Here is a 15,640-nt window from a genome sequence, read left to right on the forward strand (position 1 = left end):
TTTGGTGTATGAGAGTGTATGGAGATATGTTTACGTAAATTAGCTATATATATAAATTATATTATATATATATATATATATATATATATATATGTATATATATATATATTTTATATATATATATATATAATTAATGTATTAGACAGTCTAGTCTTCAGGTTTTTCAGACACCCTTAATAAATATGTGATATTAGTGTGGGTTATTAATTTAATGCATAAGTTAAGACATTCTATTTTTTCCTGCTTTAGAGCTGAGGTGACTGTTTTACATTTTTTAATATGTTTAGTAAATACAAATTATTTTGTATGTTGACCACCTCGGTTATACTTGCCATGGTTGACTCATTATGAAGCGAACAACGTGAACGTATTTCAGTTTTAGGAATACTGAAGTCAGGTAAACTGTAAATATGGAGGCATCTTCAACAATTACATGGAAGCGTTTTTGCATAATTGGATCAGGAGAGAGAGGAAAAAATGGCCAGGATGATGCCAAAACATGTGGAGAATAACAAGTATCAGCTATTTACGGTAGTTCCATATATCGGAACTGTATGTTTTTTTTTTTTTTTTTTTTTTGGCTAAGGATGGTCACTCTAGGTATGGCGGTCAACAGTCCTTACGCGAATATTGGTTTTTGAGTGACGGACAGAACGTTTTCCTGAGAAAAGAAATGGAAGTATAAAAAAAAAATCGTTTGGGAAATGTAGAACCCTGTGGAACATCAGGAGAAGTAAGTCTTCTTCGTTTAACGTGCTTTTTCCCCATTTTTCATATGGGGTAAGCACGATGCCTTCTTTTGAAGGACTTTGATTTGGCGTTGGGGTAGGCCGTAGCCTCGATCGGCAGCCCTGCTAAAGAGGCAGATGTAGTACCATCATCTGCGTTATTTGAAAATCTCCTTGCATGCAGTCTGGAGGCTAATTGTCTTTCATTAAGGGATTTTCCTTATCGGGATTTCTTTAAGAAACTAGCCTCACGGAAAGGAAAATGAACGTCTCAGAGATCTACTAACCAACTCAAGTAATGGGTGAAGACCACACCTATTCCTCAAACCTTTCCCTCCCACTTTTTTTTCTAAACTGGGTGATTAACATTTTTCCTCATCACATGGCCATACTTACAGCTGTAAGCCTAAAGCGAGTGTCGTGTCAGCCTGCTAGAACGGACCTCCACTCGTTTTCATTCTCTTATTCGTGTGAGGGCTGGATTAGGCCTGGTCGTGCGGTCAGAACATTTTTTTTTTTTTTTTTTTTTTTTGTAATATGAGTAAAATTATTTTCAATAGAAAATACGGCTTTTTCAGTGCATATTTATAATTAATTGTTAATCCAAGTTTTTATGTTTACGAGTTTTTGTTTTGGCGGGTTATTCGTTTTATTTGGCTGATACTTTTTTAAATAAGTAACATTTTCATTTTTAAAGTTTGCTAGTTTATCAATTTCATATTTAAATTTTTTATTGATTTCGTTTCCTTGTGGCGCTATTCGGAACTATTCAGTCTATTTAATGCTTTAGTTTACTGATTTCTTGTCTTTTTTTCTTACTGCCATGCACGTGATTATGAAGGAGATTGAGACTCTCTCTCTCTCTCTCTCTCTCTCTCTCTCTCTCTCTCTCTTGAGAAGACTGAATGGCCGAAAGTGCTCAAGTGCTTGGCTTGACAGCCTAAATTTCATAAATCAATCTCTCTCTCTCTCTCTCTCTCTCTCTCTCTCTCTCTCTCTCTCTCTCTCTCTCTTTGAGCGACCATCCTTGTTTAGCACCACTATTAGAAAGTCGGCGCGTTGAGCTAGGCCTGTTTTTTTCTTTTATGAGTTGGCGCTTTCTATAGCAGGTTCACTTAGTGTGACCCTTGTTCATTTGACCAGTGCGTGCTTGCATGACCGCTTGCACAGGCTCTCTCTCTCTCTCTCTCTCTCTCTCTCTCTCTCTCTCTCTCTCTCTCTCTCTCTCTCTCTCTCTCAACTGGACATGTAAAATGTTCACCAGCCCACGTAGATGAAGAGGTATCATGGACGACGAGTCATTGGATTATTTTTTAGTTTATGGTAATATTTATTTACAGTTTAAAATATTTTTGTTTTTTAATTATTCTTTTAATTGTTAATATTATAACTGCTATTTGCAGCTGTTATTGGATAAACTACCAGTGACTTTTTTTACTTCACACACACACGCACATGTGTATATATATATATATATATATATATATATATATATATATATATATATATATATATATATATATATATATATATATATATATATATATATATATATATATATATATATGTATGTATTATATACAGTGTATGTGTGTATATATATATGTGCGTGTATTATGTGTGTGAATGTGTGTGAATGTGTGTATTATGTGTGTATTATTGCACTGTAATTAGGGTAATTTTTCATGAAAAGTAAATTCTCTAGTTGACAGATAAGGCCGGTAAGATTATACGAACTAGGAAAGGATTACGAATTTTAGAAGGGGTGTTTTTTAATGGCCGTACGTTTGCTTTTCTTATTGTTTTCTCATTCCTTGTTTCTATACCATCGCGTTGCGAATTCGATGAGTTATGTAGCTTATGATCAGCTTTATCCGATATAGTGCTTTTCATTTCAAGCTGACAAGTCTAAGTGCGAAGTTGTCTGAGCGCGGTAACTGTCTGTTTACATTATATTAATTTTTACGTCGCCTGTTCATTCATTTATGATATACGTATGTTTAGGCAGCTGTTTACCCCATTCATAACCTTACGTATTCAGAGTAAATTCATTGACCATTTCACGCATTCATTATTGAGGCTTATTCACGAATAAGGTTTATGACCATCCATCTGGCATGTGAAACGCACCGACTTAAAGGGAGGTTCCCCGGGGCACCGTGTCTGTAAACAACGAGAAACTGCACATGCGGAAACATGGAGATTCTTGCCGCATTGCACGAAGGTCAGCGTATACAACCGTCTTAGGCGTTGTACGATAATTTATCGCCCATTCTATATAGCATCCAGTACCTTGGGATATTTTGTGCTCATTTTTCGCAGTTTAAACTCGCGGATTTTGTTTTTTTTACTCTCTTCTCTCTCTTCTCTCTCTCTCTCTCTCTCTCTCTCTCTCTCTCTCTCTCTCTCTCTCTCTCAGGATTTTAATTACGCTGTAATTGCTTCCTCCTTCCGAAGACTTAATGTCGTGGCAAGCAAATGCTTGTGAGTTGTAATTATTGTTTGAACGTTGGCCCGAGGCCATAAAAGACCAGCATTTACATGCTAAGTTGCTAGATGGACGCTTTAAAAAAGCTCTCTCTCTCTCTCTCTCTCTCTCTCTCTCTCTCTCTCTCTCTCTCTCTCTCTCTCTCTCTCTCTCTCTCAAATATCGTCATATTTGTGTCTTGCATTTGCATTGTAGATATGCATTCTTGTGTACACTCGGCAAGGAAAGTGAAGATACAGTTTTTTTAAATCTTCGGACATACAGTATATTGCTCAATAATGCGACATCTGGCAACTTTAGAAAGGGGAGGAGCTTCTGTCTTAGTGTGTTGGTTTTTTGCTTGACCTCCTATAACTTTCAATCATATTCTACGATTCTGACATCATTGATACTTAAATGCAGTAGTAAGCTTTACAGTATTCGTTCAAGTTGTAATTTGCAGCGACAGTTCTGAGCAAAATAAACATTTTTCGACGTAACCTACCAATTAACCTTATACAAATGAATTTATGGCACCACAATGAACGGAATGCTTGCATAATCGGAAACGCGATCTTCCATAGTGAAATCAAGAGTTAAATTTGAGCAACGTGGGGAAACAATAAAGGAACGAATGCAATGTTACGATGAGAGAGAGAGAGAGAGAGAGAGAGAGAGAGAGAGAGAGAGAGAGAGAGAGAGAGTTGTTGTGTGCTTCAGGCCTATATGTAGAGCTACTCATTTCATTTTTTTTTTTTTAGAGATTGAGCGATACTATATTTGTATAGTATGTTTTAGCGATGGAGAGAGAGAGAGAGAGAGAGAGAGAGAGAGTTTTCATTTCATTATTTTTTTTTTTTTAGAGATTGAGCGATACTATATTTGTATAGTATGAGAGAGAGAGAGAGAGAGAGAGAGAGAGAGAGAGAGAGAGAGAGAGAGAGAGAGAGAGAGTTGCTGTTGTGTAAGCCTAGGGCCTATATTAGAGCTACTCATTTCATTATTTTTTTTTTTTTTAGAGATTGAGCGATACTATATTTGTATAGTATGTTTTAGCGATGGAGAGAGAGAGAGAGAGAGAGAGAGAGAGAGAGAGAGAGAGAGAGAGAGAGAGATATGGCAACGCAGAGAGAACGGGCAACGTCAGGAAACATCCAGTTATTTGTGTTTTCCCGCTGAAGTGCTCCACACATCATAGAGAACGCTCTTGCAGATTTAAATAGATTTGGTCAACTTACCGTAGCTGTCGCAACATTTACTGCCATTAATTCCAGCTGACTTTTAACACCGTGAAATACAAATATGAATGTGTGAAAATTAAAGAAATTATCACTACCTCGTATGATGATGCAATAATAAGCCTGTCCATAACGGAAAACGAGTAAATATTGCCGTTCTGATAAAGAGTACTACACCGAGATATTCACACACTATCTTTTAGATCTCTATGAACGAAGTCATCTGAGAAATTTGATTACTTCGGACATATTGGTGTTTTTAAGTATCTGAACATTTTTGTTTTGCAGATTTAACATATATGATATAATTTGCATTGTATTTTCATATTCTAGAGTAAATTTACTGAGATTATGTGTTTTCTGTAAGAAAAAATAAAAATTGATGAACGAAATCTAAAGAAAACTGTATCTTCACTTTTCTTGCCGAGTGTACATGTCCCACTGGAGCTATTGCAGCATGTCTATTGTAAAAAAAAAAAAAAAGATGAATTCGATGTAGGTGGTTTGTAAAAAAAAATGAAAATGCGATGCCATACCATATACACTGTAGACGATATGAATAATTTTTGAAGTCAAGTTTTCTTAGAAAAAGAGAAAATGTTTGATTATGCAGGATTTTTCTACAATATACTGTAATTATTTTGATAACGATGCGACTGAAAATATCGCCCATCGATGTTGAAGATACCTATGGCTTTGGATGTGATATTACGACTCTATATCTATGCAGTTTTGCAGAAATCTCTTATATGTTCAATGTTAATGGAATTGTTGTTGTCGAAATGTTATATCTGTGAAATGAAATAACAACTGGCCTCGATTTTTCCATTAGGCTTTTGATTTTTTTGCCATTTTTCATTGATGCTGTCATTATCATGCATATTCCAAGTTGCTACGATTTCAGTTTTTTCTTAAATAAAGCAGACTAGGAAATAATGTAGATTTTGTTTCGAGGAAGGAAAGACGTTACAGAATTATATGCCAATTGACTTTCAGGTCAGATTTTTTTGCTAGTGTAAGATTTTGTGGTCACAATTTATTTTTGCTCTTTGCATAATGATTTCTTTGTGTTGTCCATGCCATATATTTCTCTATGAACTGGGTGCCCCTGTAGGCATTACTAAAGACGGGGTTTGTAGGCGTCACTTTGCGGCGGCCCCAGCTGCTACCCCTTTCATTCCATTTACTGTACCTCCGTTTATATTATCTTTCTTCCGTCTTGCTGGCCATCCTCTCCTAATAATTACTTCACAGTGCAACTGCGAGGTTTTTCTCCTGTTACACTGTTCAAACCTACCTACTCTAAATTTCCTTTCCGGCGCTGAATGACCTCATATGTCCCAGTGCTTGGCCTTTGGCCTAAACTCTATATTCCATTCCATTCCAAACATTTTGCGTCGATAATGTGTAAGGAATATTACTTATTCATAACGAGATCCTTTAAGGCCACTGCCCACCAGATCTAAACGACTGGCTCAGCCACTCCATTTTATGGGTTGTAAATCACTGATGGGTTATTAAACGTCTCCTTCGTTATGACCGCTGTTCCGTTCATTAAGAAGAAAAAAAAATAGTCGTCAGAATTTTGTGTGTGGCGTTTTTGTCGTTTCTTCTGTAGTTGTAAATGGTTGATGCTTTATGTTATTGCTGGTGGTTTCTGCAGGTAAAATCATGTTATTTTTTTCAGATTTCAAATCAAATGCTTTATGTTTTCTAAATAAACTATGTGCTTAGGAGCACGATTCACTAATTTAACTAGTCGGTACTATAGGCTTCTCCTTATAGGCATCGGAAGGTTGGCGAAGCAGGTTCTTGATATAATTATACAAACGTTATTTTGAATTATATTGAACGGTATCAGGAATTTGCTGCACCGACCCTCTCTTGCCTAATAGGAAACGTCTATAGTACCGTCTAGTTAAATTAATGAACTGTACGCATAAACTCATAGTATGTTTAGATGACATAATGCATTTAAATTCTGGAAAAGCAGCAATATGATTTTTTGGCAGAAGCCAATAGCAATAACATAACGCATCATCCACCATTACCATTGCAGAATACAAAATGTTAATAAATTTTACAAGCAATTGATTTGTTTTTAATTTTATATTACTAGTCGTTATCTTTGAAGTTTCCGGGATTTGGATTCGGTTAGAAAGCTTGTCCTTACGGTGCAGTTTATGGAATTCGTTACCTGTACGTAGCTCATTTCTCCTCTGTACTCTTCCCTCACCTTACCTGTTCTCAGCCCGTTAATTATCGTCCGTAAAGGGTGAAGTATGGTTGCACTTTTTAGCACAGTTCGGTCAAGTCGTAGAAGCAAGGAATGCTCTCTCTCTCTCTCTCTCTCTCTCTCTCTCTCTCTCTCTCTCTCTCTCTCTCTCTCTCTTTGTTATGTTTTTAAAGTAGTAATGGTCACATTTGTCTTTTATAGTGTTTGCTGCGTTCTAATACGTTCTTGAATGACGTAGTTTATGATTATTATGGAACGATGGTTTAAGACGGCGCAAGTACCACAAATTCTACATACATATTTACCTTTTAAACACATTCACACACACACACACACACTATCTATATTTACATATACAAATATAGTGTGTGTATGTGTCTGTGTCTGTCTGCTTTGTCTGTGTTAAGTGATATCGTAACTGATATGCATCATTATAGAATCAACCATCTATTTGTCTGATTTTTTTTTTTCAGTGTTTATTTAGGACACAGTCATCCGGAAACCTATGTCAGTTTTCTCTCTTTACACATTTTTCATTCACGACTAATTGTCTAATTGAATGTGAACCCTTTGATAATGTTATTATAATTCTTTTTCATTCGATGGATTTCTTCTCTTTTAGTATTTGGAAATGAATAAGATTATGTCAATTACTCTCTCTCTCTCTCTCTCTCTCTCTCTCTCTCTCTCTCTCTCTCTCTCTCTCTCTCTCTCTCTCTCTCTCTCTTTGACTGCAAGTAACCGTATCAAGTTTCATGAAGTTTTCGACAAATAGTTGATCTTATAGCCCGGAATCATCTATTATTATTATTATTATTATTATTATTATTATTATTATTATTATTATTTCTGTTAATGCTTTGGATTCTACATAAGAGCTAAACGCATTACTGGTTAACATTTTCACAACATATCATGTGAACGTCCCTTTAAATTTTATAACTAGAAATTCATGTTATTAAGATGACAGCTTCGTATCCAAACGTTATTTTAATTCAGTTGCGGTGAAAAACTTAGGCTTATGAAGCGTGAATCTCAGTATTTGCTGGACGCTAAACCGGTCTATAAAGAGACCTGTGGACGCACAAACAAAGAGAGTTGAAGATTGTAAATTTAGGAATGTTGAGATTCCTACGGGGAGAATTATGCAAATGGAGTAGATAATAACAGAGTTGGGACAGGTCTCGCGGTAGTCACAAAACGAAGGGTATTATTCTGGTCACAAGGGTCCGGGAGAGAAAGTCCGTCCTCTTAGCACGACAGAGATGCAGATTGGGTTCCGTTGATGATATGATGAAGGTTAGAGGTTGGTTTGTTTTGATCTGCCTCTGAGGTTCCATTATTGGTGAATACCTACGCGCTGTTGTAATATGGTAGTAGATGGAAGTGATACGCTCCACCTCTCACCTTCTCTTTCTCTCGCTCTCTGTCAGGTAGACTTCTGTTTTTGTCCTCGCAAACTTTCGCTTAGTTAGCATGGAAGAAAGATACACCCCAACATAAAGGGAGGCATTTTTTTTTTTAAATGCCTCTCTCTCTCTCTCTCTCTCTCTCTCTCTCTCTCTCTCTCTCTCTCTCTCTCTCTCAAGTAGACTTCTATTTTTGTCCTCGCAAGATTTCACTTTGTTTTTATGGAAAAAAAATGTACACCCCAAAGTAAATGGAGGGATCTTTTTTTAAATGCGTAACGGCGGTTCAAATAACCGCATATTTCTTGGCCCTGAGCCTTTGCATTCCGTGCGGTTCTTTGAACATCCCAGCCTAAAGGGCATTACCAGCTCGTTTTCTTTGCCTGAGGGAGCTTTCAATCCAACCCTGCATTCCCTTACATCCCACACTCTTGTATACGACCCCCAGGCCAGAGTCAGAATCGGCGAATGGATGAGGTTAACGTTCCTTGTCGATTTATAACTCTCTCTCTCTCTCTCTCTCTCTCTCTCTCTCTCTCTCTCTCTCTCTCTCTCTCTCTCTCTCTCTCTATGTAGCATATTTGTTTGATTGATTCATAGTTCGTCATTGGACGGGTCGGTATAGTTCTCGGATAACACTGCTGGGCCCGCGTTCGAGTCTCCGACCGGCCAAAGAAGAATTAGAGGAATTTATTTCTGGTGATAGAAATTCATTTCTCGCTATAATGTGGTTCGGATTCCACAGTAAGCTGTAGGTCCCGTTGCTAGGTAACCAATTGGTTCTTAGCCACGTAAAATAAGTCAATCCTTCGGGCCAGCCCAGGGAGAGCTGTTAATCAGCTCAGTGGTCTGGTTAAACTAAGGTATACATTGACTGATTCATTTACATTTCAAAAGAAAGTACCTGAAGTGTGAGTTTTGCTTCCATATGGACTCCATCATAAAATAGGAAGCTGGCCATTCCCATGAAATGGTTGGGTTTCTAAATGTTTCTAAATAGGTGAGTGGACACCGTCGGCACATCAACCCTATATAAAGAAGGGGGAACAATTCGGAAGGAAAATAAAACTAGACGGAAAAAATAGGCATTCTTACTAATGAAAAAGATTAGTACAGATTGACCCCGTTAACCATACGAAACGCTCCATCTTCCTCCTCTAAACACCTGTCATTTGCTTTCGAAGTTAAGACCCGTGGCTTGCAATTGCTTCCTTCGATTGTCACGCAACGGTGCAAGCGCTTTCTTTTCCTGATTTATCACATTTTTTTCTACTTTTGTTTCTTTCCTCAGAAAACAGTTTTGTAAAAAGCGCCCTGTGATATTGAAACATATTATCGGTTGGCTCAAACACTTTTTTCTTTTGCGTTGCTATTTTGGGAAAGTAGTCCGTGGGAAAATCTTGGCTGGCGGATATAATAATAATAATGAGAGAGAGAGAGAGTGTGTACACTGAGCCAACTTCCCTTACATGCACTTTAAAGCATGCACAGTTCTTTCTTTAGTCGAATGTAGTGGACAAATTAATAACCAGACCGATACCTGGGTGATGAACCATAATAAGTTAGAATAGAAAGGCTCAGTTCGTTAATATTTTTTTTATTTCATATTGAACTATTTTGTCTACTTTCTTGTTACCTTTCACCATTTACTGTTTTCACTAGAGAATCGTTGACTATTTTACTATTTCAGCTTCCAGTTTTTTTATTTTTATTTTTTGCGTTGTAGATAGCACAAAATGTTTTGAACCGTTTTCCTTATTTCATTTTTTTTTAACCAAGCTTCCCTCAATTATTTCATTGAATCCAGACCACTAAAATCACCCCAGTTTGTGACCGCTTCAAAAACAGCGGTCTTGGAGATTTTCGTGTCGTTAATGTCTCCATCACCTCCGGTAAGTGCAGAGTTAAAGTGGAACATAAAATTGTAACAATGTCACATTGTAGCCTGAAGCTATATATACCGACTACAATTACGGCGCTGACAATTCATGTTGAGGTAAAGATATAATGATTTTCTTAAATACAATTGAAAATACAGCAAGGCTTAAAGCACGACTCTTTTTGTGTGGTATTCTTGTTTTTAGGAACATCACTATCTTTATTTTAATTATCTGAAGATATACAGTTTGCTCAATAAAATGCATCATTCATCTGTAGAGATAGGACTCAAAATACATCTGATAGAGATAGGACTCAAAATACTTCTGAGAAACAGAAGTTATGAAGACAGAGTATCCACAAAAGGTAAAATAACATTAGATGGAGAAAGGATTACTGAGGCTGATCTTTCAAACATTTAAGGAACAATGATATCCAATACAGGTTCTCTTGAACTTTATATTAATAAGGCACCAAAAAGTCAAATCAAACAGCTGGCAAGCTGAATAAAATTTGGAAGTCAAATTGACCTTGTGACTGATATCAGTTGATCAAATTAGGAAGTGAACCAGGTCTTGGTAAAGGACATTTTTGTTAATTTCTCCCGGGGAATTGCTTAGCCGAAAGGGAGGTTTGCGTTCTCGGAATGCTCTTGTTATTGTAGAGGTAGTAGTGGTGATTGTAGTGATACAGATAGAATTTTAGTTATTATTATTATTATTATTATTATTATTATTATTATTATTATTATTATTATTATTATTATTATTTACTAGTCTCCAAGTTGCCCCATCACTTGAACGTCCATAACCGTGAATTTTTTTCTTTCCCCTCCAGTTGGTGCCGGATCTGCTGGCGCCGTCATTGCCAACCGTCTGTCGGAGAATCCCTACCACACAGTCCTCCTGCTGGAGGCTGGAGGGGATGAGACCGAGATCAGCGACGTGCCTGCTCTGGCTGGGTATCTGCAGCTGTCCAAAATGGACTGGCAGTACAAAACAGAACCGCAGGATTCGGCGTGTCTAGCTATGTCTGGAAAAGTAAGTATTAGGCTATACGTAATGAATGTATGACTTACATTAATAATATCTGTCTATATCTGTCTATCTGCCTATGTATCTATCTAATTATTTCTCTGTCTATATATATATATATATATATATATATATATATATATATATATATATATATATATATATATATATATATATATATATATATATATATATATATAACCTCGGTTTAAAACTTACCACCCATGCCTTATTTTCCTCTCCATAATGTTATCCAGTGCTCTTCTGTCTTAATCTCCTTTCTACGGCTATATTTAAGTTTCTGTTTAGAACGCCAATGAATAGTTCGTGGTAGTAGGTAATCCTGCATTTATACGTGTTTATTGAGGCCCGGTGTGCTCATTACTGGTTACTGAAATTCCGATTTTTCATCTTTGAATTACGTTTTTCCTAGTCATGTTTCGTAAGTGGTAGTACGGGAGGGGATATGAGCATCGTCCAGATCACTTTACTCGGTCTGTTGAAGTCTCCCACTTGGTATTGCCCAGTATATTCCTTTATCGGCACCGTTTGTGTACATAACGCACTCCGGGTTTGTACTACTTTAAATGTACGCACACGTCAAACATATATGGGGATATGCATAAAAACTCATAAGCAATGTGTTATTACTTCCTATGTGCATCTTAAAAGAAATGAAGTTATATACACAGGTATGTATAGTTTATTGTTTCTGTCAGTTTCGACTGTTGGCTAAGAATTGTCCAAGTTTAATTTCAGTTGATCTGAGATTGAAGTTCGCAGTTGATATATTCCGTAACGCCTTCGCTAAATGGCGTGAGATTATATAAATTACATTTATTCTTTATGAGATTTTGATAATTTTAAATGTTTAAATTCAGTAAATGTAAATGCTGATGATACCCTTCAAGACTGCTAAACTTACGTGAAAATAAATTACTTATAGTTGCTATTTTTTTCTGTTTCTTGTGTCAGCACAGCAATTAGTATTGGCTGGACTTGAAACATTTTCAGGCGAATTTTGAAAACAGATGTTTTTCAATAAAGCTCCTAAGCTAGTTATCAAAGAGAGTTATTGAATACATAAATGCTATATAGAGTTGATATATATATTTATTAATTAATTTATTTATTTATTTATTTATTATGGGAATGCCTGAGACTTAATGGAGTGGACAGGACGGTTTACAAATTCCTGCTATAATTTAAAACTGAAAGTTGCTTATTTCATGAGAATTATTGACAAACGATATCTGAGGGCGCCGAGTAACGGGAATACCAAAAGAAACACTGTGAAACTTAAATGAGAGAGAGAGAGAGAGAGTAGAGCAGGCCTAGCTACTAGCAACGGTACTCGAATATTACGACCTCCTTTCCTTGTTCGTGTTTGTTCGTTTTTCATTTACTTTTATATTTGTTTTTGTCCAATTGTCGTTATTGTTCGTTTTTGCTTATTATCTTGGTGTCCTCATCTGTGACCATTTAATCATATACGGTTATATTACAGAGAGAGAGAGAGAGAGAGAGAGAGAGAGAGAGAGAATGCAATGCCTCTGAATATCGCAGCGAAAGAGAATCATTTACGACCAGAATAAATGAGATGGGTGGAGTTTTAGAATTGGAAACAAGGCTCATTAAATACGAGGATGGTCATAAGAGTACTTTATTTCTGTTGCCACCAGTTCACTACTAGTATCTTTACTATTGCTGCGGTAAGAAAAACGCTGAACATTAATTGCGCAAAATCTCAAAGGGGAATAATGCACTTGTTATCTATCAGTATATATATATATATATATATATATATATATATATATATATATATATATATATATATATATATATGTATGTATGTATGTATATGTATGTATATATATATATATGTGTATGTATGTATGTATATATATATATATATATATATATATATATATATATATATATATATATATATATATATATATATATATATATATATATATATATATATATATATATATATATATATATACATTATATATGTATATATGTGTATGTATGTATGTATGTAAGACAAGAGTTAATGACAGTGTGCGCGCGCGCGTGTATTATACTCAATACGTGCTAGTAAGCCTATGTATAGGTGTTTTAAGCAGCTAGTTGGTGTGGAAGCGTTCTGCACAAACTGTTCATCAAAGATTCAGTAGTTAAAAATATAATACGCAGGAATTCTAGGAAAGTTTGCAGGAAAACTACGTAATCCCGTTGAGTGATTCCTCATCGCCAGCCAGTGTGCAAATCGAAGTGAGAGCTTAAAAGAGAAGGTCAGCTGTTGCTGCTGTTTTCTTTTTTCTTCTTCACCTTCTTCGTTTCTTCCGCTCTGCCACATGCTGTAGAAATCTCTTGGATTTACTTGTTTGTTGTTTGTTCATAGTGGTGCTGCCTTCAGTTAGGCGATTCTTTGGCTCGGTCTGCCTTTTATGTGTGTGATATGTGTGCAGGATTCAGCGCGTTTAGTCAGATTTCGTCGTTTGTCTGGCCTGGTTGGGTTTATCACGTTTCCATCTGAGTTTTTCATTCTCTCTCTCTCTCTCTCTCTCTCTCTCTCTCTCTCTCTCTCTCTCTCTCTCTCTCTCTCGTTTTTATTTCTGGACTGTGTCCTCAAAGATATTTTAATATCCTTCAGTCTTCTTTTGTGAGAGTTTAACTTTTTCTTTTCCTGTGTACCCATCATTTTCTTTTCTTGTGTGCACTTATTCGTTTCAATTAACACATCATATTCTTCTTCTGCTTCTTGTGTTATTTTTATATTATTGATTCTTCTCCACATTCCTTGTGCATTTACTTGTCATGCCTTTGTATCCTGTTTACTTTTTACGATTTTCTACTTTCCAATATTTGTGTTCTTTCACCCTGCTCGCTTTCCAGTTTATTTTTGGTATTTTTTCTCGACTTTTAGGTTGTTATATATTTTTTCGTCTTTCTGTCCTTTTCTCGTATTCACTTCCATTCTGCATTACTCCTTTCCTATCTGTCCTCTTTTTCCAGTTCTCTACTTCTTTGTTCATTTCAACTGTCACTGGTGAATTACTTGAATAAATGATAACGATCTCTCTCTCTCTCTCTCTCTCTCTCTCTCTCTCTCTCTCTCTCTCTCTCTCTCTCTCTCTTCCATATGAGCCATTTTCTCTTAATATTCTCCTTCCTCACTTTTTCACTTTTTAGCTTCTACCTACTGTCCAACACTCCTTTCTTTTCTTATTCGTTTATCATTTATTTTCTTACCTCCCTCCCTTTTCACTCGCCCTCCCCCTACCCCCAGTGGCACAACAGTTTACCTGTAACCTGTAATTAAAGTAGTTTCTCCATTCGTCATATTACTACGAAAGCCTCGAGGTAGACTCGACGACATCGAAGAAGGAATGCAAACCCTGGGTTTTCTTTTCCCTTTTTTGTTTGGCCGGCTTTTATTTGAAATGGAGATCTTACGAATTCATTTGTAATAATTAAATCCTAGGCACGAGTAAGTATAATGTTGTTTGCTTGTCTCTGGCACGAGAGAGAGAGAGAAAGAGAGAGAGAGAGATATTGATTGTGTGTGTGTGTCTTGTCACATAAATATCTGAATTACTTGTGGAATGGTGTTTTAAGACTTTTTTGTAACAACATTTACGGCGGTAAAAACTAAACGGTCTAACCAATTCACGATTATTGCCCTGTATCCAGTGCTAAATAAAAAAGACGGAAATTGTTTTGAAGACGAAAATTGTTTTGAACTCTCTCTCTCTCTCTCTCGTAGCTCGACCCGAGCAAGGGCCCACGATATGCCATTCCCATCAGATTTGGGTACGAATAGTACTCAAGTATTCTGCGGACATTTTAATGACCCGGGTCTTTCTCCGCTTTTCCTCCAAGAGCTCCAACGGGTCCACTTGTTCTCGCCGCTTTTACTTTTTTGTATCTTTTGTAATAAAGCACTGCTAATGCCACCACTGGTTTTGTTGCTAAGGAGTACGAAAATATACTGGGTCACTACATTCGAAGTTAACCGTTTCCTTTTGATATTGTTTAATCGGCTTAGTTTGATACTAGTAGGTAGTACACTTACTACGAAATATGTCAGGCATTATATCTTAGTTAAGGTTCGTCTGTCTGAACATGTCAGAAGAAAATTTGGATTTATCTTCGAGTGTGTTGTAATTATTATTATTGTTATTATTATTATTATTATTATTATTATTATTATTATTATTATTATTATTATTATTTTATTATTATTATTATTATTATTATTATTGTTACTATTTTAATCTCATTTTTCATGTCGTCAATTTGTTTAATATCATAGACATACAATACTAGCTATGATTACTTTGTCAGTAGGAACTATAGCTAATTGTAATTATGGTAATGAAAATAATAGTAATAAAATGGTTATTGAAAAGTTTTCCATTTTGATGCTTATTGTTAATTATTCGTAGCCCTTGTTTTATGTTGATTATGATGGTGTCATCATAGTTTAGTTTATTATATTATATATATATATATATATATATATATATATATATATATATATATATATATATATATATATATATATATATATATATATATATATATATATATGTATGTATGTATATATATATATATGTATATATATCGCCGTTAATCGTA

General features: G+C 35.7%; 1 protein-coding gene across 2 annotated transcripts in view; it reads left to right on the forward strand.

Annotated features, from left to right (window-relative positions):
* The window catches only part of LOC136838820 (glucose dehydrogenase [FAD, quinone]-like), a 187,611-nt gene that overhangs the window by 137,536 nt on the left and 34,435 nt on the right, over nt 1–15,640 (forward strand). For both annotated transcript variants that reach the window (XM_067104437.1, XM_067104436.1), the window contains exon 2: nt 10,794–10,996. In XM_067104437.1, coding sequence (XP_066960538.1) covers nt 10,794–10,996 — 203 coding nt within the window. The remainder of the gene's footprint in view (nt 1–10,793; nt 10,997–15,640) is intronic.

The sequence above is a fragment of the Macrobrachium rosenbergii genome, chromosome 5, assembly GCF_040412425.1.
Source record: "Macrobrachium rosenbergii isolate ZJJX-2024 chromosome 5, ASM4041242v1, whole genome shotgun sequence".
Lineage (NCBI taxonomy): Eukaryota > Metazoa > Arthropoda > Malacostraca > Decapoda > Palaemonidae > Macrobrachium > Macrobrachium rosenbergii.